This window comes from Eublepharis macularius, chromosome 2, assembly GCF_028583425.1.
Source record: "Eublepharis macularius isolate TG4126 chromosome 2, MPM_Emac_v1.0, whole genome shotgun sequence".
Classification (NCBI taxonomy): Eukaryota; Metazoa; Chordata; class Lepidosauria; order Squamata; family Eublepharidae; genus Eublepharis; species Eublepharis macularius.
In genome coordinates, this window is record NC_072791.1 from 121,796,336 (window position 1) to 121,823,633 (window position 27,298).

A 27,298-nucleotide genomic window follows, 5' to 3' on the forward strand; every position below is an offset into this window, starting at 1 on the left:
AGCGGGACAGTGTGTTCAGTCACGCTAGGGCCTTTTGTTTATTTTGCTTTTACTCATCTATTGTTGCTAATGCACCTTGCTTGTTTGATATTAACTGACCTCCTTGTAAATAAACCCTTTTGTTTGTTGTTACTCTGCTGGGTCCTCACACCTGTTTATTGGCCAAGCTACAGAGATCAGAAGGGTTGGGAGGGTACTCTGGGCCTTCCCAAGGGACCCTAAATCCCAGAGTGGTGGCAGCGTAAGGTGGCTCACCCTACCTGAGGCATGACAGGCTGTCATTCCAGTCCAAGAACACTTCTGCTACTCCCAGGGGCTGTCATTCCATTGTGGTGCCTGTAATTCCACTCCAAGAATGCTTCTACTACTACCAGGGGCTGTCATTCCACTGTGCAACCTGTCATTCCTTCCCTGAACACAGATTCTGCTCTGAGGGGCTGTCATTGCACTCTGGGAGTTGTCATTCCAGTCTCAGAACACTTCTGCTCCTCCCAGGGTCTGTCATTCCAGTCTGGTGCCTGTCATTCCAGTCCCAGAATGCTTCTTTTACTCCCAGGGGCTGTCATTGCACTGCACTCTGGGAGCTGTCCTTCCAGTCCCAGAGCACTGAGCCTATTCCAAGGACTGTCATTCCACTCTAAAACCTGTCCTTCTGGTCCTGGAGCACGAACTCTATAGCTAGGAACCATCATTGCACTCTGGGGGCTGTCATTCCACTCCCAGAGTATTCTATCTGAAATTCATTCCACATTTTCTTTGCAACTTTTTTTGCGATGCATTTCGATGGAGCCCAGGCAAGTAAATTGGCATCCCTGGCTCCCATTATCTCCAATGGGCCTTCAAGCCTCTCCTATTATTTCCAATGGGCAATCTTCCTGTCACCAGTTTGGTGTAGTGGTTAAGAGCGTGGGACTCTAATCTGGAGAGCCGGGTTTGATTCCGCACTTCTCCACTTGAAGCCAGCTGGGTGACCTTGGGCTACTTACAGTTCTCTGGAGCTATCTCAGCCCCACCTATTTCACAGGGTGTTTTGTTGTGGGGATAATAATGGCATACTTTGTAAACTGCTCTGAGTGGGCATTAAGTTGTCCTGAAGGGTGGTATATAAATCGAATGTTATTATTATTATTGTTATTATTACTTTTAGTACATTGCAGGGGGGAGCAAGAAAGAAAGGAGGGAGCAAGGGGGAGTAAAGGTCAGATGGGAGCTCGCTGTTCCCCAGCCAGCTAGAGTGTCTCTTGCTTGCTCCAGCATGGAAGCTTCACCCAAGGCTTAACATGAGAGAGGGGAGGGGGAGGGGGGAAAGGGCAGAGAGAGAAATGTCCCTGCTGATGGGGCTGAACTCGAAGCTCCACTTTGGGCAGTTCACTGCCCTCATGTCTGGTGGGAGGGCTGGAGAGGCAGGCAGGCGCCACCTTCTATCGTCTTCCTCCTCTCCTCAGGTGCTGGCTGAGCAGGAAGGCAGGGCTGCCCTTCTGTGCTCCAGAAGAAATGCCCTGCGCCAAAAGAGGAGAATTCCTCCATGAGCGCACAGAGAATGCTGGTAGTCGGGGGCCGGCATGGTGCCTCCTTCAGAGTTCAGTGCTCGAGGCGGCTGCCATGTATGTCCACACTCCCTTTTTCCTTGCAGGCAATGGTGCTGGCTCTTCCCATGGTTCTCAATCTCATAAGTCCAAGGCTCAAGGTGGATGCCAACTGGACGGGAGTCTGGGAAACTACCATAACATGAGTCAAAGGTGGTTGACTGACTGATGGCTCTTCCATCTCCCAGAGAGACACAGAGATAATGAGGTTTCCTGAGAAAACCCTTGTCTAATCCCCCACGTACCTAATCAAAGCTATTCAGCAAATCTGAGAGCTTTCCCATCCTGTACTTACCAGGTCATCAAGTAATATTTTCACCTATAGTCTATCCTAGATAGTCACTCCAAGCCTCTCCCAACGTATTGTTCTACTTCTCGACAAACCATTAAGACATTGTTTTGGGGAGCAAGACATCAAGCTTGCCCCAGGGAATGTTTTGTCATATAATTGGGCTCCCCCGCCATGTTCTCTATGCTTGTTTTCTGCATCTGTATACCCACCCTCAAATTCGCTTGAACTTCCTCCTTCTTGCTGTGAAACAGTGATAGTTTTTGCTGCTGGTTCTGTGGACCCCTCCTGTCCTTGAGACTGGTAATTATCGCCCTCCCTGAAACTGCTTTCTCCCACTTTCCACCCTGACTTTCCTAGAAAGCCTTGAATGTGTGCTGTGTGTGATTTTCTGTACATTTGCCTTTTATTTCTCTTTGAGAAAAAGACCTTTCTGGTTGAACATCTACCTGACTTATTTGAGGAATAGCCCCATAAACATTGGTAGAGATTCCTAGTTACCCTCTCTCGTTTGTCTCCTTAATGCTAATTCCCCCTACCCCACAACATTACAATTGCCACTGCTAGGAGAGAGTTCTTGTAATTGTTTTCATTTTGTCTCTGGGGTCATTCCTTTATGACACCATCTCTAACAAGAGCCAGATTGGTATAGTGGTTAGAGCATTGGGCTGGGATCTAGAAAATCCAGATTCAAACGACATTCTGTCTGAAAGGCTTACCTGTGACCTGGAGCCCTTTGCATTCCCTCAGCCTGGCCTGCTTTGCAGGATTGTTATGTGAATGGAATGGAAAAGTAGAAAACATTATAGCCACTTTGTGCCCCCCATGGGGGTGTAAGGGTGGGATTTAGATAAACTCCACACCCGTCTTTTTAAAGGACATCTTATGTTTCTACTCAGAAAGGGTGCCCCAGGACAAGAAATCCTTGATACACACATTTTCATTAAATTGGCTAGTGTCAGGGTCTCTAGTGCAATCCTTTAGCAAATTTATACTTCATTCCAGTGGTCATTGTTGTTGATGGCCTGCAGATTAAATAGCACTTCAACTCTTTTAGTGACTGTAGATTGTTAATGTTGACTTATGTGGGAAGCAGAATTCTCCTGCTACAGTTTTTCCTTTAGGCTGCTAAATCAACGGGTCATTATGATCCTTTTGCCATCTGCTTTGAAGGGAGCATGAGACACATTTTAACCCCACACTAGGGCATAAAGTATATTGGCCAAAGTGTTATAAATTGAGACCACTGAATATCTCCAATAGCAGATTGCCTCTTCATATAATAAGATAAAACCCTGTGACTCTCTATGGACTAACATTTATTTGATATGAACTTTTGTGAGTTCAGCTTACTCTTTCAAATATCTATGTCTTTCACAGCCTATAACTGTAGTGTATGTGACCAGTCTGTTCCTTTAATATGGAACTGCTAGGACTTAGTGTTTAAAAAAAAAGTAGTTGCTGTTACTGTGACATCACACAGAGACTGAATTCTACAATCCAGATAGACAACACTCTCTGGGGAGGAACAGTCTTGTTTTTGAATCCTTTACATTCATTTGTCTATCACAGTGATCATTTACAGTACAAGGGAAAGTAAACATTCAGTGGTCCATATATTGTCGAAGGCTTTCACGGCCGGAGAACGATGGTTGTTGTGGATTTTCCGGGCTGTATAGCCGTGGTCTTGGCATTGTAGTTCCTGACGTTTCGCCAGCAGCTGTGACTGGCATCTTCAGAGGTGTAGCACCAAAAGACAGAGATCTCTCAGTGTCACTGTGACACTGAGAGATCTCTGTCTTTTGGTGCTACACCTCTACTAGTGGCAGTATTCCAACACCTTGGATGTTTATAAAATGCATGACAACTAGGGTATCTTACTTGAAACTGCAATACCGGGTTTTTTTCTCTGCTCTGTTGATGATTGGTTACTGAGAATTTCCAGGGCAAACCCCTTTTTTGTCCTACTAGTTAAAAGGAGTTTGCCTTTTCTGTCTTAGTTGATCAACATTTTATTAAGATTGTTCAGTGTATACACTTCCACAATTGCAGTTCTGTGTTCTTATATACCTTTATGTGTCACCTTGGCAGAATTCAGTCTTCAGTTTAAGTTTCATACTTCATGGGATACCCAAATTTGTTTTCTTCTTTTCTAGACTGAGCATATGTGCATCTTTCTCATGCTTCCAGTACACTGTTCTTCCCAGAGCACTCTTGTGATGCTGTGACCATTGAGAGTTAGTGCCATCTCAGGGACCGCCCCTGTGGTGTGGGGGCCCTACTTATTAGAGTGTGTCCCCAGGTAGCTCCTGGTCTTCTGCAAAATGGCATTATCATATTATCACTACTTTCACCTAGAGTACTAGACATACCTTACCTTTCTTTGTCTTTGCTCCATGTCATTGCAATGCATTGCAGTTATGTTTTCCTCAGCTAACTGGCACCAACTCCTAGATACTGTGATTGGAGGCATGGCTATCTGCCCTTGTGAAATACTATGATGGTCCATGGCCTGCTCTTTTGTTTGCTCCTTTGCTGTCAGGGACCCCCACCATTGGGGAATGCCCTTGCTAATCAATTGGCAAGGTAATCTTTTTTATGTCTTATCCCCTGGCTGTTTTTCCTGCATAGTTTGTTTTGCTAGCAGCACATTTTCACTGATGGCACATACTGTCTGTCCTTCTTTTGGCCTCATCATACCTGCTTCACTGTTTTCATTATTGTTACATGGACCAGCAATGTTTTCACTCCTACTGATGTCTTTGGCAGTTTTGGTCAGCTCATTTTCCTGCACTATAGTGGTGCTTCATTTTTAGTGTGCAACACTTCCACCGGTAGGATGTGGACATTGTGGGTTCTAACCTATGTCTTCCCAATGTTAATGTGTCCAATGCCCTGGCCAGGATTCCATACCAGGGGTTGGTTTTCAGCCCCCATGTCTCACAACACTATTGGATGCATTAGTCATTCAGGCTCTGAGATAGACCTGGCAGTATCCTCACACAATCTTTCCTTTGTGGGTTGGTAGAGGCTATCACACTCTCTCGAGTGCAACACTGTTCAATGTTCTTTACCTTGCATGGCTCTCTCCACTAGAGTGCTGTTTTTTCCTTGATGCATTCCTGCTTGTATTTTGGCAGGGACACTTTTAGAGAACTCCCTGTTTCTTTAGAAGCAACTCTAGGTGAATATCAATGAGATGTTAAGCATCTGTTGGGAAGGTGGTCCTCCATAGTCTCTTTGAAACTTTCACACCCACCTCCTTCAGTAAGTGAGCTTGCTACTCTCCCAGTGTGGGACTGCACTGAAGCCACAGAGATGATAACAGGGTTGCAGTTACCTGTAACTGTTGTTCATCAAGTGATCTTTTGTGCAGGCACACATCCCTCCGTCTTGCCCCCACTGTGAACTCTCTGGAACCTTGGTCTCTGGGGGATCTCTGGTGGCAGCATGGAGAGGACTAAGGGAATAGTGCTCCCTCCTCCTGATCATATGATGTTTTTGGGAGGAAAATGCCAAAGAGACAAGGGGCTCTTCTACTCTTCTACAAAGCTGTGGAAATCTTCTCCATGGCTGGCCTGCACATGTGCAGTCCCAATGTGTGTCTGCACAAAAGACCACTCAATAAACAACAGTTACAGGTAAGTGTGACCCTGTTTTTTATATCATACTAAACATATGGCATCCACATCCATCAACCACAATATCCAGGCACTGCTTTGACATTTCGTATTTGACTCTGTGCATCACCCATGATACAAATTAAGTTCTTAGGAAAGCTATGAACTTCATGTCATCCTCTTAGGTTGTTCACATGCTGCTTATAACCATTAACGTATTTTAAAAGTTCTTACTCTAATGCACAATTGCATCAGTTAATGTTGTTGTTAGATTTCCATTTAACAGGTTGAATTACTGAAATAACTACTATATGTTTTAAATTTTTAAATAAATGTAATTTTATTTCAAACATACTATATACAGTAATCAACAATGTGTGCAAATTACTGTCAAGTCACAACTGATTTATGGCAACCTCTGCTGGGGCTTTCAAAGCAAGTAAGAAGCAGAGGTGGTTTGCCATTACCTTCCTCTGCAGAGTCTTCCTTGGTGGTATCCCATCCAAGTACTGACCCTACTTAGCTTCTGAGATCTGACAAGATTAGTTTCTATACCATTCCACTATCCTGCCAATCAACCAAATGCAGAGTCAATAAACTAGCAGTTTTGATTGTAATTATTTTAACTAATTAAAGTAAGTGTTGCTTATCTAAATTTAGGTGACCTCTAACTCGCCTAGATACATCTTGCATGGCAAAACAAAAATGAAACTAGAAATGTGTGTATATTGGATGCAATAAACTGTTTTTTCATCATTTTCATTAATCTTTAAAAGCTGAGAGCCACTATGGTTCGGTGGTTAGTGAGCCAATGAGACCTGGGTTGAAATTCCTGGGCGACCATGAGCCATGCACTTCCTTTCAACCTAAACTCTTTTTCTGACATACATTTTAAGCCAATCTTGTTTCAAGATGCTTATGATACTCTATGTTTTTTTCCTTCTTTGGTTTTATCCTCACAAGAATCCCATGATCTAGGTTAGGCTGAGAATGAGTGACTGGCTCCAATTCGCCCAGTGAGCTTCATCAGTGAATGCAGGTTTTAAACCATGTCTCCACAGTCTGAGGCCAAAATTTATTTACTGCACTACACTGGCTATCTCTTGAGTTGTTGTGAGGCTAAAGGAGTGGTGGTGGAGAATCAATTAAAACAAAGCTACTGCATAAAAACTTCAGTCTGTAATAAAATATAGTGATTGAGTGATTGATTGATTGATTCTCCTTTTTCTCAGTTACCCATACATTCCAATTCTCCCTGTGCAGCTGCTGGAAGTTCTCAGTTCACCCACACCATTTATTATTGGTGTGCATTCTGTCTTCCGTAATGACATTCATGAACTTGTAAGTATGTCCAACTTTTTTTATTAGTTCCTAGGTTGTATAAATATTTGAGTCCAAAATATTAATACCAGCCTGATAACCTGATAATAAAACAACCTGTAGTAAGCAAGTAAATACAATTAATGATGAAATGATATTAATACAAAAGGTATGGAATAAGCCCATAAAATGAGCATTACTGAAAACTTGTATCTTTGGAATTAAAGGAAAATGTTTGAATTATGGTACTCTTTCAACCACAACTGATGAATTTGTAAGAAATGGAAATAAGACTTTGGTGAAACTTCAATAAATGTATAGAATTGATCAGAGATACCACTTGATGGTCTGGGGAAAATTTTTTCAGAATTATGGTTGCTGATCACATGTGAAAAATTCAGTCATCAATAGATCTTTTTCCATGTTAAATGAACTTAATGGTATTTTAAAACTTCACTACAGTCTTATGAGGGAATTTGCTATGTATTTCCATCTTATAGATGGAGAACTGAAGCTCAGAAATTTGATTTTTCCCAAGCTACTTAATGAGTCGGTGGCTTAGATAAGACATGATATGAAACCATGACCTAATTAAAATAATGATGATTAGAGTGATGGCCTGAATGCGGGTTTCTCTAATATCTATGATTAATGAGGGTATCTTAAACCAGGATCTGAAAGCACAGTTTGAGGTTGGTTTGTTAACCACTGTTTGATTTTAACTGTGGCTTCATGTGATGTAAGAATGCAGCATGCTGGATTAATCATGACTAGTTTCTGCCATTGCCCATGCACACTTTCTGGCTACAGAGATGCAGAGCAAAAGCAGTGAAACCAGCATTTGTTGAGGCAAACCAGGATTTGAGTAACTGTCCACAAGCCAAATTGTGGTTTCCACAATCTAATCAATAGCTAAATCATGGGGTTCAGCGAATCAACTCAGTGTTGCAACTGTAATATTCTAACAGTGTTCACATTCACCGTGGCAAAAGTTATACAGTTTGTAAAATGTTATGCATTTTTCTGTGTCTTTCAGTTAGATGTAATCATAGCAGACCTGGATGGCGGTACAATTAAAATTCCTGAATGCATTCATCTCTCCCAGCTCCCAGAACCTCTGCTCTATCAGATTCAGACTGCTCTCTCTCTAGTAAGTCTAATTCCCTGATCACAGGTGGCTTAAAACTATTTAGAGAAACACTCAGGCTTAATTCTCTCTTCATCTCCAGTTTAGAGATTTAATTGCAGTTACTAGATATATTTCCATAATTGAGTTTTCTGATTGAAAATACTCAATTTTTGATGGAAATGTTAATAAAGTGATGCTTGTGGTTTTACTTCAGCAGAGGGTGGTTAGAGATGAAAAATGTTATCTATCACCAAATAATATAAAAATGACAAATACTTTGCATTAGTATGCTAGAGCAATAGTGAATAATTAAAAAACCGCAACTGCTTTCTGGTAAATAGGTATTTCCTTTATAACTTTTGTTGTATCTCTTGTTATAGATCTCCAGCCAAGTCTACCTAATTTCTCTTTTCAATTCTTGGGGGGGAAGGGTGGTTTGTTTTATGGTTGGTTTATCATTCTTTGTTAGTCAAGTATTCTTTCATTTCATCAGGCTTTTCCCACTAGAGTCAGAATTGTTGGCTCTTCCTTCTTGACACAGACAGTTATTAGGCTAAATGTATCACAAGCTTTCAGGGCCATTTAATATGAGATATGTTTTGCTACAATTTGTTTTAAGAAAAAGCCAAAATGTTGCCTGGGGAGTGGTTACTTTTGAAAAATTGTTCCTTTAATTGTAGGTTTTACATCCAGATTTGGAAACGGCAGATTATGCATTTCCTCCGCCACGATCAGCTCTATCACATTCCAAAATGCTGGTAAGATACAGTATTTCTAACTTGGTAATAAATTGGAAAAAATCAAGGTCTCTTCTTATACTTAAATAATGAAATTAGCTTTGATTATTTGTTTTAACTCAGGCCGTTTCCATGTCTTTAGAGGAGCAGTTCACCCTCAGAACTGTGGCAGTTTATCATTTGCCTGCTAAGTGCATGTTGTTTTTTTACCAAGGTTTCTGCATATTTACCAGGACTGCACTTGCTCCAATGTTTTCTTTTGTTGCGGGTTTCCAGTGGAATTGTTTATTGCATTTTCTGTCATATGAATTTTAAGTGTTTCTGAAGAAACCTCCTACTCCTCTCAATCTCCACCCAGTTCTTCCCCCAAAGTTCTTGCCCTTCCTTCTTCACATTTCTATTTAGCCACAGAAGCCTGCTTACACCCTATGCAATCACACATGTGCAAAGTAAAAAAGAAAAATTATAAGGTGACGAGTGCTTTTAGGCATGATGATGAAAGTGCTCAACCTCTCCTCCAAAACTGCTTGGGGGGGGGGACTGTTCGGAGGTTTTCTTGTGGGAAAAAGGTGGGAACAATGGGTGGTGCAGAAATGGTCCCAGTGTCTTATGAGTGAGTTATTTCAGCATTACCTTGCAATAATCATATACAGTTATGAAGCTGCTTAATGATACATACATAGTCCCTGAACATGAACATTCCTGGTAGGGTATGAGCTTTCATGAGTCACAACTCATTTCTTCAGATACCAAAGAAGTGAGCTGTGACTCATGAAAGCTCATATCCTACCACAAATTTTGTTAGTCTTATAGGTGCTACTGGACTCTTGCTCTTTTCTACTGCTACAGACACTAATACAGCTACCCATCTTGATCTATGAAAATTCCTGTTTTGTGATTTAGCACCAGTACGAGTTCTGGACAGCTTTCTGTTATGCTACATTATCATGGATAAAAATGCAAACTGCAGGAGGGCCAGAGCGATCTTTGGTTGAGAGGACCTGCGCCTCGGTAGTTTAAGATGTAAGAAGAGAGTTGCCTTCCCTAGCTCCTGGAGATGTGTGGCAGCAAAATTTCTTGAGGTCAGGAGTTTGACAGGTCCTTGAGATTGTGATTTAATTCATTCTGGAAAGCAGATATCAAGAAACAATGATAGATTAAAATGTTAGCAGGTAAATTTTGTTCCTTCCTAGAGAAGCCTTGGATTCTCCAACCAAGGAATGGAAAAAATGAAAATTTGGGGCAGTAATGAAAAGACTTCTGTGAAATATTTTCTTTTTTAAAATAAGTAAATGCTTTTTAAGGCAAAGGATTTTTACACTCAAAACGTATATTCTGAAGACTTTCCCACCAGTTTTCCAATGGAAAAATTAGGAAATTTGGGGGAACACCCCCCAAAAACTCTTTTCTACATCATTTAGAATGAGAGTAATGAAGGACAAGTATTTAGTCAAAATTTGTAGTATGGGGGGGGGGGCGTTGCGAGCGTTCATGCAGGACACGTGAAGTTCAGGCTCCCGACTCAAACTCCCTCCTGACCGATTTACTCAGCTTCTAATCTAAGCTTTTCGTAGCGGATCATGGGCAAAACAGGAGGAAATAAAAATAAGGCTTCAGAATTGACCGTACAAATGGTTAAAACCTTTTTCTCACCATCTGAGCCGAAGAGCGGGGCCGAGACGGAGCCGCGTTTTGCAACCAAGATGGCCACCGCACCTGCTGGTCGCAAGGCAGACGAAGAAGAAATCCAGGTACTTGAAGCCCATATTAATCTCAAATTAGATCAACTTGAGAAGTTTGCTAATCGGATGGAAAAGGTGCTTAAGCCTATGAATGTGCAGCTAACCCTTATTAACAAAACCCTTCAGCAAGTTACTAAAACAGCTGACTCAGCGTTAGACCTCAGCCTGTCTTTGCAAAAAGACGTGCGCATAATGCAAGCAAATGAATGCTGGCTGAAAAATAAAATCATGGATCTAGAGAATAAAACAAAATACAATAATTTGAAATTCCGTGGATTCACAGAATCTGAAGAAGGTACAGCAGATTTAACTGCGTTCTTATCTGGCTGGCTTGCTCATGAGCTGCAGTTGGAGAAGGGGGTGGCACCAACTATAATGACTGCTTACAGGCTGGGTTCCCCTCGAAATCTGAGAGCAAATGCTAACAATGACATTGTTGTCCGCTTTTTGGATTCCCATACCAAAGAAAAAATCGTTCAAGAAGCAAGGAAAAGAGGTGCGTTCTCTTTCCAAGGGAAAAAAATACAAGTTTTCCAGGACCTGTCGAGTGAAACGCTGCTGCATAGGAAAGAGCTTAAGCCCATCACTTCCACGCTAAACAAAGCGAATATCAGGTACAAGTGGGTGTCATCGACTAAGTTTCAGGTTGCACATCAAGGCAGAGTTCTCCATGCAGTTGATATAGTCTCTGGCCTGAAACTTCTCACCGATTTGAACTTGCCAACCCAAGACCTGATCGTCAACCCACCAGAAAACATCTCGGCTCAAAACCTTCCCACTCAAGAGAGATGGATCACAATCCCTATGAAATCATCATCTTGAGCTAGAGATTGTTCACCAACGCCTTCTGTTTGACTCGGCTTTTGCTGCAAAGAGCTTGTAAAGAATGGGAGGGGGGTGAGGGAAAAGAAAAAAAACTCTTTTTTTGTCTGAGATCTGGCTGTTCTCTTCTGTCACTGCCCTTATCTTTTTTCTCTAATTCTTTCGCTGTTCCTCATCCTTTTATTTCTAGCTGTTGTCTTATCTTTTCTCTTGCTAATCTGCGGTCGGGGGGGGGAGAGGGGGAATTACCTGTTTTTCATTCTAGTTCCCAAATTTCTTAGGGTCCTCCAGATATAGGGAGGTAAAGAGATTTTTTCTTTCTTTCCTCCCTACCATCTGTATAGGAAGTTTCTTTCTGTACCTCTGGAGGGTTAGCTCCTTGGTTCCAAGGAGCTATAGCTTAGGTCAGTTATGTAAGTTGTTACTTGTTGGGGGGTGTTGGGGGTTAGTTGGTTCTGTTAATGTTTTCCCTTGGAAGGTCTGGTCACTCTTAGCTTCCTCTGGTAAGCCGTGCTATGTAAAGGAAGAAGCAATTCTTCAATCTAGAGCTGTATTTCTCTTGTTTGAATTTATTACTTGTATTCTGCATCAGCTTAGTCTCTTCACAATGTTAAGTCATGACAGGAAAAATTAAAATTGTTACTTTCAATTGCAGAGGCTTAAATAACCCTATTAACCTCAAACGTGTTTCCACAGCATTGGCAAAGCAGAATGCAGACATATTATTGTTACAGGAGACCCATTATAAAAAGGAAATGCCTCAGATACTGAAATCTAATAGATTTAACTTGCAGTTCCAAGCTCCTGGCTCCTCAAATGCAAGGGGGGTTGCAATTGTATTTTCAAAAAATATCAAATTTCAATGGGTAGACTCTGAAGTGGACCCTAGAGGAAGGTTCATATTTATCAAAGGGAACCTGGAGGGGACAAGGGTGACTCTAGCTTCGGTTTATGCACCTAATGATAAGCAACTTGATTTTCTGCATAAAACCTTTTCCAGCCTATGTATGTTTGCAGAAGGTGAAATCCTGATTGGGGGGGGGGGGCTTTAACTGTATAGCTGATTTAAATCTTGATGGGTCCCAGAATGATAGGAGTCATTGCAAGAAAAAACCACATCAACTGAAATTACAACTGTTGTTTGATAAATTTGCTTCTAAAGATGTCTGGCAAGCTCACCATGGAGTAGTGAAAGATTTTACTTATTTTTCAGCCCGGCATCAAATCCATACCAGAATCGATTTTATTCTGGCCTCCAGTAAACTTTACCAAAATTTAGTTTCTTCTAATATTTAGACGATAAAACAAAACAAGAAACTCATTGGCTATTAAATAAATCCCTTTTATTAAACCCATCTATGCATAAAGAAATAGAGAAATAGCTTGAAAATTATTTTAAAGAGAATGTCGTGGGTGAGTTCTCCCAGGCAACAATTTGGGATGCTATGAAGGCAGTGGTCAGAGGGAAAATCACCTCAGTAGCCTCCTTCTACAAGAAAGAGAGAGAGAAATTCAGGTTGGACATTTTAAGCAAAATCCAAGCACTAGAAAATAAGCATAAAAAAATTAACAATAAAAAAGTTTACAAACAACTTCTGCTCGAAAGGAAGAAATTGGAATCTCTAGAGTCCTCTAAAATCAAGAAGAATTTACTTTTCTTAAAACAGAAATTTTGGCACAGAGGTCCTGGAACACTTCGCTTACTTGCTTGGAAAGTTTAAAAAAGGCCTCATCCCACCAAATTAATTTGATTTAAAAAGGCAATAAGGATTATACTTCCAATAACAGGGAAATTTTGGGAGTGTTTTATGACTTCTACTCTAAGCTCTACAAAACCACAAACCCTCTTATATCTGATATTGACAACTTCTTAGCATCCTGCACCTCCTTAAAATGTCTTAGGCCAGCGCATAGGGAATTCTTGGAGTCTCCAATTTCTCTCCAAGAAATCACAGGGATCATTAAGAAGCTTAAACTTAACAAAACTCCCGGCAGGGATGGCTTTCCTGCCAAATTTTATAAAAGCTTCACCCATAGCTTAGCAGAACCCCTCAGGCTGACTTGCAATGCTATACTTACCCAGGGCATTTTCCCTCAGTCATGGAATGAAGGCTCAGTCATTGTGATCCCCAAAAAAGGCAAAGATGTCACCCTTCCATCATCTTATCGCCGATTCCCTTGTTAAATCAGGATGCCAAAATCTTTACAATATTAGCTAACAGGTTAAACAAAATAATTAACCATTACATTCACCCTGACCAAATCGGCTTCATTCCAAACAGAAACACGGCAGACAATGTGCGTAAATCTCTTAACATAATTAATCATTGCACTACCAATCAAATGGAGGCTCTCTTGTTGTCACTCGATGCAGAAAAGGCATTTGACAGCTTGGAAACTAATTATCTTTTGAGACTCCTGTCAAAAATGGGTTTTGGCCAAACTTTTACACGATCAATCAGCTTACTTTACGGCCCGATTAAAATAAATGGTATAAATTCAAAAGCTATTAAACTTACCAGAGGCACCAGGCAGGGTTTCCCCTTGTCACCGCTACTGTTCGCCCTTGCCATAGAACCTTTGGCAGAATCCATAAGACAATCAGCTGAGATCAAAGGTATTAGAATAAAAAATCACAAATATAAAATTTCCCTCTTTGCTGATGATACGGTTCTGTTTATTTCCCACCCTTCTGCTTCATTACCTCCCTTGAAAGACATGTTACATACCTTTGGTCAACTATCAGGCCTTAAAATAAATAAATCTAAATCTGAAATTTACTCTATTAACTTAGCTCCAGACACACAAGCTCAGGTAGTCTCCAATTATGAATACCAATGGATCAGCAAAAACTGGGTCTATTTAGGAATCACGATTCCTGTAAACTTAGCCAATTTAAAAGAATCTAATTTTAAAACCCTATAGCTCAAAGTTATAGATAAATTCAAAGACCGGTGCAAATTGACTTTATCCTGGGCTGAAAGGATACAACTGGTCAAAGCCATGATTTTACCACTTTTCTTATTTAATTTTCGTATGCTGCCTATTAATCTTACTGATCAAGATATCCAACATTGGCAAACTCTTATAAATAAATTTATTTGGGCTAATAAACGCCCTAGAAATAATTTTTCAACCATGAAACGTTCAGCCAAAAATGGTGGTCTGGCTATTCCAGACCTAAAACGTTACTATATGGCAGCGCAGCTAGCAAACATAGTGCTTCTTTTACATTCCTCAGATAGTTCAGACTGGACATATGCTGAAACTGCACACATTTTTCCCTATGATATAAAGGATATAATTTGGACAGACCCTAAACACAGGCTTACCCAAACTCTTGCCAATCCATTTTTGAAATCTACTTTATCTGTTTGGCACAGGGTAAGAAACTATCTAGCTCCTACACCCTCTCCTCTATCAACCTTCCTTGACCAAACGTGGTTTCTACCAGGTCAGGATTTAATTTCATTCCAGCAATGGATGGTAATAAAGAAAGCTAGGATCATTGACTTCACCAAACATGGGGCCATCCTAACTAAGGAGCAAATAGAAAGGGATACAGATGCTGTGGTCCCTTGGTACCAATACTTACAATTATCTCACCTTATAGGCAGCCAAATATTTGTTGACTCCTTAAAACGGGAGTTAGCGGATTTTGAATGTTTATTAAAAAAAATGCAACCTCATCGTAAAGGCCTCATAGCTAGCATCTATGCTACTTTAAACTCACAGAATGATCAATCCCCATTAAGGTACCAATTGAAATGGAATAGAGACTGCAGTACCCCCTTAACAGGTGAACAATGGTCCACAATATGGCCTGGCAAGCCCCTAAATTCGAACGCAATCAACATCAAAATGTCTTCTTTTAAATTATTGTCAAGATGGTACATGACTCCTCGATTGCTACACCAAATTACTCCCCTTAGAAAATTTTTATTAGGTGAGAATATTAATATACAACTTTCAAATAGCATCTCATTATCCTTTCCCCCACCCTTTCCCTCCCCCCCTTTTTCAAGACTTCCAACAGCTTTCCAACCCTATAGCCTAATCTATTCCCAATCTGTCCCCTTTTTCTGTAACTCCTTATCTCATGTTTACTTACTCTTTTATTCAACTAAGCCCTATCTATTAACTTCAAAAATATTGTTATAAACTTAAAATCTATTATCTATTACTTTATATTAGCTCCACATATATTTAAATTTAAACTAACTGTCGGATAAAATATCTACTTTAGTAATTCTAACAATATCTATTAACTCTAAGTCCACTTACATTTGGGCTAACAATTAGCTAATACTTCACTTCATATGGTAAAGACTCTCTCTCTTCTAATAACAAATCCATTCTAATAATTTTCAAATTGCCATAATTCCCCCTTTACGTCCCACTTCTTTTCTAAATATGTTTTCAATCTTCCCCTGTCCGTAAAAAATTCCGCTGGATTCTGATCTCTCAGCTTCCTTGTCATTTTATCCATTTCCGCCATGCACAGCAATTTATGCATCCAATCTTCAATAGTTGGTATTTCTTGCACCTTCCATTTTTGCGCATATAAAAGTCTTGCTGCCATCATCATATAAAATAGTAATGTTCGGTATTGAGTAGGAACATCTTCCATGCTTAAGTTCAATAGCAATAGTTCTGGGTTCTTCTTTATTTGAATCTGCAATATCTCATTTATTACTTCTATAATATCTCCCCAGAACTGTCTGGCTATTTCACATGTCCACCACATATGATACAATGATCCTTCATGCTTTTTACATTTCCAGCATTTATCTGACATGTTAGCATTTCCAAGCGCAATCTTCTTTGGCATTAAATACCATCTATAGATCACTTTATAAACATTCTCTTTAATACTGGTACAAGTTGAAATCTTCAGTGTAGTTTTCCATAAATATTCCCATGATTCCATTGTTACTTCTTTATGACAATTAATTGCCCACTTCACCATCTGTACTTTGACCGTCTCATCCTCTGTATACCACTTCAAAAGTATTTTATAAATCTTAGATATCTTCTTTTTGCTTTCTTGTAGTATAGTCTCTTCCAACTCTGAGTTTTCTCATTTAATTCCTTCTTTTGAACAATCCGAATTATAAAGGTCTCTGATCTGTCTATATTGGAACCATCCGTAACAAGAAGATAACTCTTCCTCTGATTTAATTCTTATCATTTTCTGTTCCATAATCAATATCTCTTTATATGGTAAACATTGTTCTTCATTGTAGATAGCTCTCGGATCAATCACTTCAAACGGTACCACCCAAGAGGGGATACCTTTACCCAGATATTTTTTATATTTTTTCCAGATTGTGAAGAGGCTCCTTCTGATATAATGATGCAAAAACATAGAATCAGCTTTTATTTTATCCTGCCACAAGTAGGCATGCCATCCAAACAGCTTCTTATAACCTTCCAATGTTAAGAGCTTACAATCTTTCAGTGACATCCACTCTTTTAACCAAACTAAACATATTGCTTCGTGGTATAGTCTAATATTTGGCAACAGCAGTCCACCTCTTTCTTTAGCGTCACACAAAACTTTCATTTTTACTTGTGGTTTCTTGCCTGCCCACACAAAGTCAGAGATCTTCCTCTGCCATTTTTCAAATTGTTTAGTGTCTCTAATAATTGGAATTGTTTGTAATAGAAACATGATCCGTGGTAACACATTCATTTTAACTGCCGCTATTCTTCCCAGCCATGATAGATTTAGTTTATTCCATTTAATCATATCTCTATCAATCTGTTGCCATAGCTTTTCATAATCATTCTTAAATAAATCAATATTCTTCACAGTTAACTCAATTCCAAGATATTTAACTTTATGTGTTACTTCACAATCAGTAATTTCCATTAATTCTTGGTGCTTTTGTTTAGTCATATTCTTACATAGTATCTTTGATTTCTTCTTATTAACATAAAATCCAGCCAGATCTCCGAACTCTTTTATCTTATCAAGCAACTTTGGCATATTTTGTATTGGGTCTTCCACTATGACCATCACATCATCTGCAAAAGCTCTAACCTTGTAGGTAAATTCTTTAATCCTTATGCCTCTTATAGCCTCATCTTCTCTTATTTGAATCAATAACAATTCCAAAATCAAGATGAACAACAATGGAGATAATGGGCACCCCTGTCTTGTACCTTTTCTTATTTCCAATTTTTTTGTTAGCTCATCATTTACTACAATTGCCGCACATTGGTCTCTATATATTGCTTTTACCGCTTGAATAAAATCTTTTCCCATTTGCAACCTTTCCATTGTGGCAAACATAAAATTCCAGTTCAAATTGTCAAACGCTTTTTCTGCATCCACAAAGAAGAAACCAACTTCCCTTTCACAATGTTTGTCATAGTATTCTATAGCATTTACTACAGTTCTCAAATTGTCTCTGATTTGCCTGTTTGGAAGGAACCCTGCTTGCTCTTCTGCAATAATCTCAACTAACCAGTCCTTTAATCTGTCCGCCAAAATTTTTGCAAAAATTTTGTTATCATTATTTAACAACGAAATAGGTCGATAATTCTTGACGTTACTCAAATCTTGATTTTCTTTTGGAATCAATGATATGTTGGCCTCATTCCAAGACTCTGATATCTTTTGTCCTTTTAAAATTCCATTCATTACCTCTTTCAGAAAAGGTACCAGTTCGTTTTCCAATAATTTGTAGAATCTAGCCATAATTCCATCCAGACCAGGTGCCTTCCCTAACTTAGTCGCCCGGATATCCTCTTTTATTTCCATTTCTGTTATTTCTGCATTTAATTTTTCCTTCCATTTTTCTGATAGTATTGGTAAGTTAATCTTATTCAGATATTGGTCAATAGTATCCAAATCCACTTCTTTCCTTTGATACAACTTTGCATAATACTTAAAGAAGGCACTACTTATGGCCAGTTGGTCTATTAACGTCTTACCATCTTCTTGAATCTTAGTTATTACTTTTTTCCCCCTTTTCTTTTTCAATTGCCACGCTAAATATTTCCCATGTTTATTCGCACCTTCAAATGATTTTTGGTCCAATTTTTTCAATTCCCACTCTAATTCTTTATTGTTCATTACTCTCAACTGTTCTTGCAGAATTTTTATTTCTTGATACAACTTTTTCTTCCCAGGTCTTTTCTTTAATTGTAACTCCTTGGCCTTTATCTTTCCCATAATTTCTTGCCTTTTTTCTTCTTTTCTCCTTTTGTCTCTTGTGTTTAAATCCATTAAAGTTCCTCTGATTACTGCTTTGTAGGTATCCCATACTTTGTCAGTCGAAACGCCTTTATTTAGATTATATTGTATAAAGAATTTGGTCTCTCTTTGTAGTAGCATTATATTGTCTTCTGATTGCAGCAGGTCTTCATTTATCCTCCATCCTCGTCTTTTGTTGCCTTTGCCAAATTTCCACATTACTGGATTGTGATCTGAGCCTACCTTAGGCATTACTTCCGCCTCCTTAGTCCATACCATCAGATCTTTAGAGGCCCAGATCATATCAATTCTTGATAGTGTTGAGTGCCTCGCCGAGTAAAACGTATATTGTTTTATTTTAGGGTTACTTCTTCTCCAAACATCCTCCAAATTTTCCTGATCTTTAATTCCAAAAAAGGATTTTGGCAAAAGTCCTCTTTTTTTATGAGCGCCTTTTGTTTTTTTATCATCATCCAAATGTGTTACTCCATTAAAATCACCTGCCAGAATTATTTGAGCATATGTCAGTCCATCCAATTGGTTCTGTAAGTCTTTAAAAAAGTTCTCTTTAGCGCCATTTGGTGCATAAATCCCAATCAAAAGTATTTTCTTTGTATTCCAAATTATTTCCACTGCTATATATCTAGCTTCTGGATCATTTAAAATCGCTTTCGATTGCAGCATATCTTTAACATATAAAACAACTCCTCTTTTTTTCTGCTTTGACGCCACTGCAAATTCTTTCCCCAATTTAGCAAATTTTAAATATTTCACATCCTGTTTCCTAATATGTGTCTCCTGCAAACAAATTATATTACAATGTTGTTTAGATAGCCAGTGGAAAGTAGCTTTACGTTTTGAAGGTGAATTTAGTCTGTTTACGTTCCAAGATATAATTTTGCACTCCATTATCAAATTTTAGATCTTTTGGGTAAGTCTTTTTCATAGTCCTTTATGAACATTTCCATCTCCTGTCCAGATCTGAGTGTTCTTCTGGTCTCACGAAACTCAAAACTCAATCCTTCTGGTATTTCCCATCTATATCTGATGTTCAATTCTTTAAACATTTGTACTAGTTCTCTGTATTTCTTCCTCTCCAACAAAACTCCCCTAGGAAGTTCTTCATTATTCTCACTCTTTTTCCACCAATTTCCAGAGGGTTTTGAAATTGCTTACTCACAATCTCTTCTCTTGTTCTTTTCATTGTAAATTGGACTATCATATCCCTTGGTAGGTTTTTTTGTGCTGCATATTTTGAGTTGATTCTGTTTGTCACATCCAGAAAGGCTGCCACTTCCTCCGGTTCCTTATTCAAAAATTCTGCTAGTACTTCTGAAATCTGCTCTTGGGTTGATTTCCCTTCCACTTCCGGGACTCCGTGAATTCTAAGTTGTTTTTCCATATGCTTACATTCCACCACGGCCATTCTCTCTTTCAAACCCTTGGTTTCTATCCTGTGTGATACAGCCAACTTGTCAGTTTCATCTTCCACTGTTTCAACTTTCTGCTGTGTCGATTGTAATTCTTTCTTGACCTCATCAATATTTTTAACCAGCTCCACCATCTCTGATTTAAAAGTCTCTTTGAGCTCCTTGTTGTCTTTCACAATCTCTTGCATCATATCTTTGATCTCCTTAGTCCCCTCTGCGACTTTTTTATCAAGACTGTCCAGCGCCATTTGCCATTCTTTCTTCGACATCTTGGGGCTTGACTTACCTCGCTCCCACGAGTCCGCTCTTTTCCTTAACTCCGTGGCATGGCTGATTTACTTTCCTCACCTTAAGCGTCAAATTTTAACAAAGTCTTTTAAAAATTTGTGATCTTAGCATCCAAAATGTCGGGCATCTTTTCTCTATGGTTTTTACTTGAAGTTTATGCCCTTTCCCTTATCCAAAATGTCCTATTTCCGCCCAATTTGAGGTCAAGCTCTTTCCCTTCTTCAAAATGGTGCACGTCCTCTTCTGGTTCCTCAGAAGCCGCTTCCAGCCAGTCTTTCTATTGCACTGACGCACTTCCGGTTTCTCTTCTCGACACAGCGTTTCTCGCGATGTTTCAACTTTCTCACACTTTGCTATCTCTTACAAGCCGCAGGTATGTAAACCATAATCTATTTTCCGCATTAGCTCCTCTCTAAAAAATTCTTTTTTCTCAGTTACTTTGCTGGAATATTCACAGTAAGTTATTAAGTCTTTTGCAATTTTTGTCTTCTAATTTGATTCAGTTTCTTTTACCATTTTTCTTCTCACATAAAGAGATAGCAATCTTTACCTTATTAAATCTTCTTTATGGGTTGTAATCGCTGTTTCGGTAGTTACGATAGTCCAGTATTCCCAGTTTAGTGCTGAAGCTTGGGTACGGAGGTGTTAAGCCAAAAACTTGACTCCAGAGCTACTGCAGAGATCTTTGCCACCCGTCTATGAGTGGGGTCTCAAGGCTGGGTGGGTTATCGTTGCGTAGATCCCCCCCACAGCCAAGACCCTCACACTCTCGGGGTCTTGAGCGTACTTGCCTGTTCTCTGCCTGAGAACAGGGGGCTACGGGCAGTTGGCACCCCACTAGCCCTCACAAACAGCAGCAAAGACAGCCCAGCTCCCTGAGCTGCTTCAGCCCTCCATGAACTCCAAGCCGGAAGTCCAAATTACTCCCAATATAGCACCGCTCTGTTGGAAAAAGTGGCAGCCAAAATGGTGTCTATATCCATCTGTGGTGGTCTTGTCCCAAGATCCAATCATTCTGGGACTTAATTTCAAGGAAAATTAAGGAGATCACAGACTATGAACTGCCTAGTACTCCGGAAATAATTTTGCTTGGTCTTTGGGAAGACCCTGCCATACCAAACAGTGGTTTCGGAAAGTATGGGATATTTTTACCATGGAAAAAATAGCGGATCACCTTCATTCTATTGATAAATCACAGTATCAGTCGTCATTCTTTACGCAATGGATGCCCTTTCTGAATTATTTACATAATACTAATCAACTACCTAATGCTGACATCAATACTTTTAGCTTCCTAGCTATATTATGAGAATATCACCTAATTGCTCCCCCTTGCACTGACTTTGTAGTCTATTACATCGGCTTTGTTATTGTTATTGACCGTTTCAAGGTTTGTTTCTTGTATTATTGTTATTTGTATTTATGAATATTGTAAATTGTAAAATGTAAAATAAATAGTTAAAAAAATGTAGTATGAAAAATTTTATGTAAGACAATCTACAAGATCTGATAAAAATTTTCTCTTGTAGAACATTTAAATATTTTTGTTTAAATGTAAATAATGTTGGCAACAATTAATATGCTACAATGTGTTTAATGTTAATCATACCATCACATAGCATTAATTAAAGCCTGCATTTTTCCCCTCTTCCCTTCAGAGTCAACATCTTGGGCATCACCCCTCTTCCAGAGATGACTTTCTTTATTAACTAGTTTATTAAATAGTTCCAAAAGCCAAAGTAGCTCAGCTCCCAGTTCTGCTCCCAGTGCTAGGGCTTTGTAGTATTATAATTATAAGGAGTACCTCTGAATATAAGCAGCATACATTTCCCTCTCCACCACTAAGTAAACAGTCATCTCCTGCGCTCCATTTTAAGAATGCTAAACTGCAGGCTTGAGGCTATTCCAACATACCTCCAAATATCTTTTTAAAAGTATAAGAGTCCTGCTTAATCACACCAGTAGTTGATCCAGGCCAGCATCTTGTTTCTCAAAGTATCTGAATGCACTGGAAGTCTACAAGCAGGAGCACAGAGAACAAAGCCTCCCCTGAGTTGTTGCTCTAGAAGCTTATATTTAGAGGTACACTGCTTCTGAATAGTGAAGTTCCATTTAGCCATCATTGCTAGTATTCATCGATGGATCTGTTCTCTAATTTATATAATGCTGGTTTAAAACCACTTGTAATAGTGGCTCTCACTACATCCTGTGGCACAGGATTCCACAACTTGATTACATGTTGTATGAAGAAGAATTTTCTTTTGTTCATCTTTCATCTGTTCTCCACAAAGATCAGTGGATACCCACAAGTTCTAATATTTTAGAAGAGAGAGAAAAAAATTCCTTCTGTTCACTTTAACCATCAATGTATAATTGTATAGATCTTTATTATTCCCTGCCTCATTTCTATTTTGGAAAAAATTCTACAAAAATAGTAGTGAGGGCCAAAAGGATATAATGAGTAGATTCTTATAAGATGTGAGACAACCTCATTCAAATTCCAGCTCAACAATATGGGGTCGGAGGATCTCTCAGCCTCATGTAACCAACAACATTGTTATAAAACTAAGACAACATTTTCAGTATCTTGGTTGTGGCAAAGTATAAATCTAATAAATATTAATTTATGATCAGCAATATGCCTGGAATTAGAATTTAGCTTTCAAAAGGACTTACAAGCATTCACTGCCTCTGCCTCTCTCTCTAGCAGGGGCAAAAAATTTTCAGAGCAATGTCCTCCTTCCAAGAGATATGCCTGAGATCTTCTTTGACCAAGAAATGTCTGGGGAGGGGGAAAGATCAACATTTTCCACCATCATTAATATGTCCTCCTCATCTTCAAAAGCATGATTAACAAAGAACCCTTCTCATTCTTTATCTCTCATGCATATATTACATTTGTTAAATGGCCCTGTTGCCTCTTAAGAGAGAGAGGAAAGGACAACTTGAGTAAATCCTTGCTATTCCAAAGAGTTCATCTCTCTTGCCCTCCCCCACAGAAAGAAACCAATCCTTTCTTCCACCATCCCAAAAGATCCCCCCTCCATCTACCAAAGTCCCAGGTGAGTGATGAGTTTTCACAGTTTTTCCTAACTGAAGGAAATGAAAGTAGAGAAATAGATAAGATTCCACATAATATTCATGTTGACAAGTTGGTAAAATGTGGTTTGGATCCTACTACTGTTGGGTGGATTTGTAAGTGGTTGACAGATAGCACTCAAAGAGTGCTTGTAAATGGTTCCTCATCCTCTTGGAGAGGAATGACAAGTGTAGTGCCTCAGGAATCTGTCCTGGGCCTTCCTCGATGGTATATATATCATACAAAGCACTCCATCAATATAGCTAATAAATATGAAATACCTGACCCAGCACAAAATAGACTAAAAAATGCTATATAAAACAGCATAGAGTAACTTCATTCTAATCTTTACACAAAACAGCTTAAAATACAATATAGGCAATACATCCACATTAAAGTTTTTCCTTTGCTCATGTATCTCCTTCAAGCAGGTCAGAAGTATACAAATCAAAGGCTATTCTGGGCACAGAACCACTAAGATCGCCCTTTGCTTCTCCACCTGCTGTATTCTGACTACTCCCTAGGAAAACTCCAATGACCCAACCATACAAGCCAAGCACAGGGCAGGACAGGCAGGGAGCCACAGAGGGAGTCTCAGCTGGGACACCCCCCAACTGAGCTGCCACCTCATTGCTCAACCCCACTATCCTAATAACTCCTTTCCCCGCATACTCTCACCTCCCTGTCCCTCCACAATCACCAAGGGCACCTAATACAGCATTTTCTCATGCTTCTATGAGCAGCGCCATTCTCTCATGACACCCGATAAAGCAGAAGGACTTGGTGACACTAGAGAATAAGGCAGTGACCAGAGGTGGAGGGGGTCCTCTGCAGCCTAGAGTGGAGCCACACCAACTTGCCAGCTCCCTGTCCTCTAAGCTGCCACCATGCTGCCCCTTACCTAAGCCGCCATGCTCCATTCCCAACACAGCTCCTCAGACACTCACAAGAGAGAGAGAGAGAGAGAGAGAGAGAGACTTTCCTTGTCCTTGCTCCCCCACTCATGTAAAGTTTGAAGAATATGGAATGGAGGTACATGAAAAACCTCCAGCCTCGTGCCCTTTCCCCCAGTTGTTTGCAAGCTGGAAAAGAGCCCTAGAGCAGCTCTGTGGGCCATATCCAGCCCATGGGCCATATATTTGATACCCTTGCCCTTGAGGATCAGATCAGAACCAATAGGAGGTGGTGGGCTGTCCTCACTTGGAGGTTTTTAAGCAGAGGGTTGACAGCAGTATTAATTCTATGACTCAGTATGAATTTAGGCAGATTACGAGAGGGAAGGCAGGAAGAGATGAGCTGGTGCTCTCGTGGCCCTTTCTTATATGCTCTGGGTAATGCTGATCACCACTTTAGGGCCAGGAAAGAATTTTCCTCCAGGCCAAACTGGCCAGGGATCCTGGAGTTTTTTTTACCTTCCTCTGGACACAAAGCAGGGGCACTGGGGCAGTGGGAGGAGGTAGCTGTGAATTTCCTGCATTGTGCAAGGGGTTGGACTACATAACCCCTGAGCTGTATGTTTCTTTGAAATTGGCAGCAACCATGCAAGAAGCCCACTGAAGGGTACTCTTGGCTCCTCTTCTCCCTTCAGCATCCTCTTTACCTTCCCCTCCCACATGCTGTCACCATCAGCAATGACTCTTTCTCACATTTGCTGAGTTTACCATGCAGCTGAGGCAGGCTGAGCCAGGAGGGAAGAGTTTGTAGCTGCAGCAAAGGAGGAATAGGTGAAAACTGCATGGAAGGACAGCAGGAGTGGCCAGTCCTTAGCACAATCCATGCCAGGACAATTACACATATATACACACACACACATCAGCTATGGCTGTAGTGTCCTGTGCTGAAGGCCATGACTTTGAAAAGCAGCACTAGCATGTTGAGCATCATGGCCAACAGTGTCTGCACCTGACATCCTCTGCAACACCACGAAACGCTTCCTTCCAGTGCCCAACCCCACAGCAGAAGGACAGCAGCCTCTCATGTCAGGTGCTAGGCAGCAGGACAAATTGAAATGGAGAAAGCTGAGCTTCACAGAAGCCACTTGGCTCAGCTTGCTTATGGCTCCTAGTGCAGCCCATCAGGAAATTTCCTAGTGATTTCAGTTCTCAGTCCTCCCCTTGTCTTAATGACAAGCAAAAGGATTCCTTTCTTGAGAGATCTGTGTAAATATGTGTTTAGGTTTTACACTTCTGTTCCTTAAAGATATACTGTGACCACTACTCTTAAAGATGTACTGTTAAAGATATACTGTGACCACTTTCCATACAAATATACTGTTATACAGTGACCACTACTTTTATTGTATCATTAAACTTTATGTGAAAGATTTTTATACTTTTTGCTTTGTATTTAACTCCTTTATTTTCAGCCCCTTAGGAGTCATATGCTATGTTTATGACCCCCTTATACACTACCACCTGACATAAACCTCCCATCACAGGTTTGGGGCTTCACAGGCAGTTCATAGCAGTCACAATTTACTACCTGCCTAGTGGTTAATAATCAGGCAGAGATCCGTGAACCAAATCCAAACAGCGTCCCCTCTTCCCAGGGACTTAACCAGACAGGCAGCCAGTTCCTAGTATACATTACCTCTCACCCAACAAATTGTTCAAGGTTATTGGAATCAGAGAACTCAGTGTTTACTTCCATATACTCTGCCACCATTTAGTTAATTCAGCCCATTGGTCATGATGACCAGAATGTTCGATGTTTGTGTGTGTATGTTATTTCCCCTCAGCCAACAATTTCCAGTCAGCCAAGGTTAAACAGTAAAAATAACTTTTATTTACAAGATGTAAAACATAAGAGTGAATTATTCAAACACATATTCAAATACATTGTTGTTAACAGTTGAACTTAGAACTCCCGTACTGTTATAACAGTGGATGGTTACAATATAATATAATCGTTGTAAAAAGCCTGCAATTTCTGCTACCTCCATTCAGAAGTCTAAAATCCTTTTCTCCTTCTCACTAACTGTCTGTCCAGAGTCGGCCCCTCAACCCACCCTGGACGCCATGAGCAATGACTAGCCTCTAGCCTCTTCCCAGGCCCTGCTTGACACCTACCTGGTGCGGGGCAGGATGACACCAGGGACCGCCAGGTCATCACCGGGGAAGGCTTCAGGCGGCTGCCACTCAGGATGTGGTAGGAACAGCAAAGGGAGGTGGCGCAGCTGTGGAGTCCCAGCTGCTGCTCCAGGTGTTGCCTCTGCACCAGAAGCCTGCTGCTGGGGCAGCAATGCCGCTGGAATCCCTAGTGACACAAGCAACTTCCCATGTCAGCTAGGCATACCTGCAGTGTGCTGCCAGCAAGCCGCACCCTTGGCAGCCAGCACGACCATCAAGAGACCACTTCCAGGGGTGGGACCAAGGCCCAGCAGCAGCAAACTGGCCACAGCACCCCCACCATGGGGCAGGCCCCACTTGGCTAGGATGAGCACCCGGGAGAGGTAAAAGGACCGGCCCAAGTGGGAGCCCTCAGTAGGAGTTGAGAGCAGGACTGGGGCAAGGCCATATGGTAGCCCCCAGCCCAAGTGTTGGGCCTCACTGGGGTGTGCAGGACCCTGGGGAGTGGGGCAGGGCCTCCATTAGGGGGAGGGAGCATAAAGAGGGTTCAGAACCCTCCAGCTGGGGAGGAAAATGGAGGACTGCCCTGCTAAGGGCAATCTCCTTGGCAGAAAGAAATTTCTCAGGGGTGGCGCAACCCCAGCTTCTTTCTTGCCATTTTTGAGGCCAGCAAAGGAGGGGAGCCCTCAACTGGGTGGCAGCCTCGAGTTGTGTGGTCAAGAGGCAGCCAGGAGACAGGACATCCCTGGGTCCCAGGCAGCAGTGGTGGCACTACAGTGGAAGGCCTGGTGGTGGACTGTGCCCTTGGAGAATCTCACGGTGCCCTAACAGATTTCAACTTCACCAGCTCTAGCATTCTGCCAGCTCTCATTGGAGCTGGAACTGGAGAGCTGGAACGGGTCCTATCTGTCATAATACTTCTAGCTTTATATTTACTTCTTGATTTTCACCCCCTTAGGTGTCATATACAGTATTTATGAATAT

At 40.6% G+C, this 27,298-nt stretch overlaps 1 protein-coding gene across 1 annotated transcript in view; it reads left to right on the plus strand.

The window, feature by feature from the left end:
• Positions 1-27,298, plus strand: part of SBF2 (SET binding factor 2) — a 611,100-nt gene that overhangs the window by 363,380 nt on the left and 220,422 nt on the right. The window contains exons 8-10 of the mRNA XM_054970260.1: positions 6,728-6,836; positions 7,852-7,965; positions 8,625-8,702. Of these exons, the coding sequence (XP_054826235.1) occupies positions 6,728-6,836; positions 7,852-7,965; positions 8,625-8,702 (301 nt within the window). The remainder of the gene's footprint in view (positions 1-6,727; positions 6,837-7,851; positions 7,966-8,624; positions 8,703-27,298) is intronic.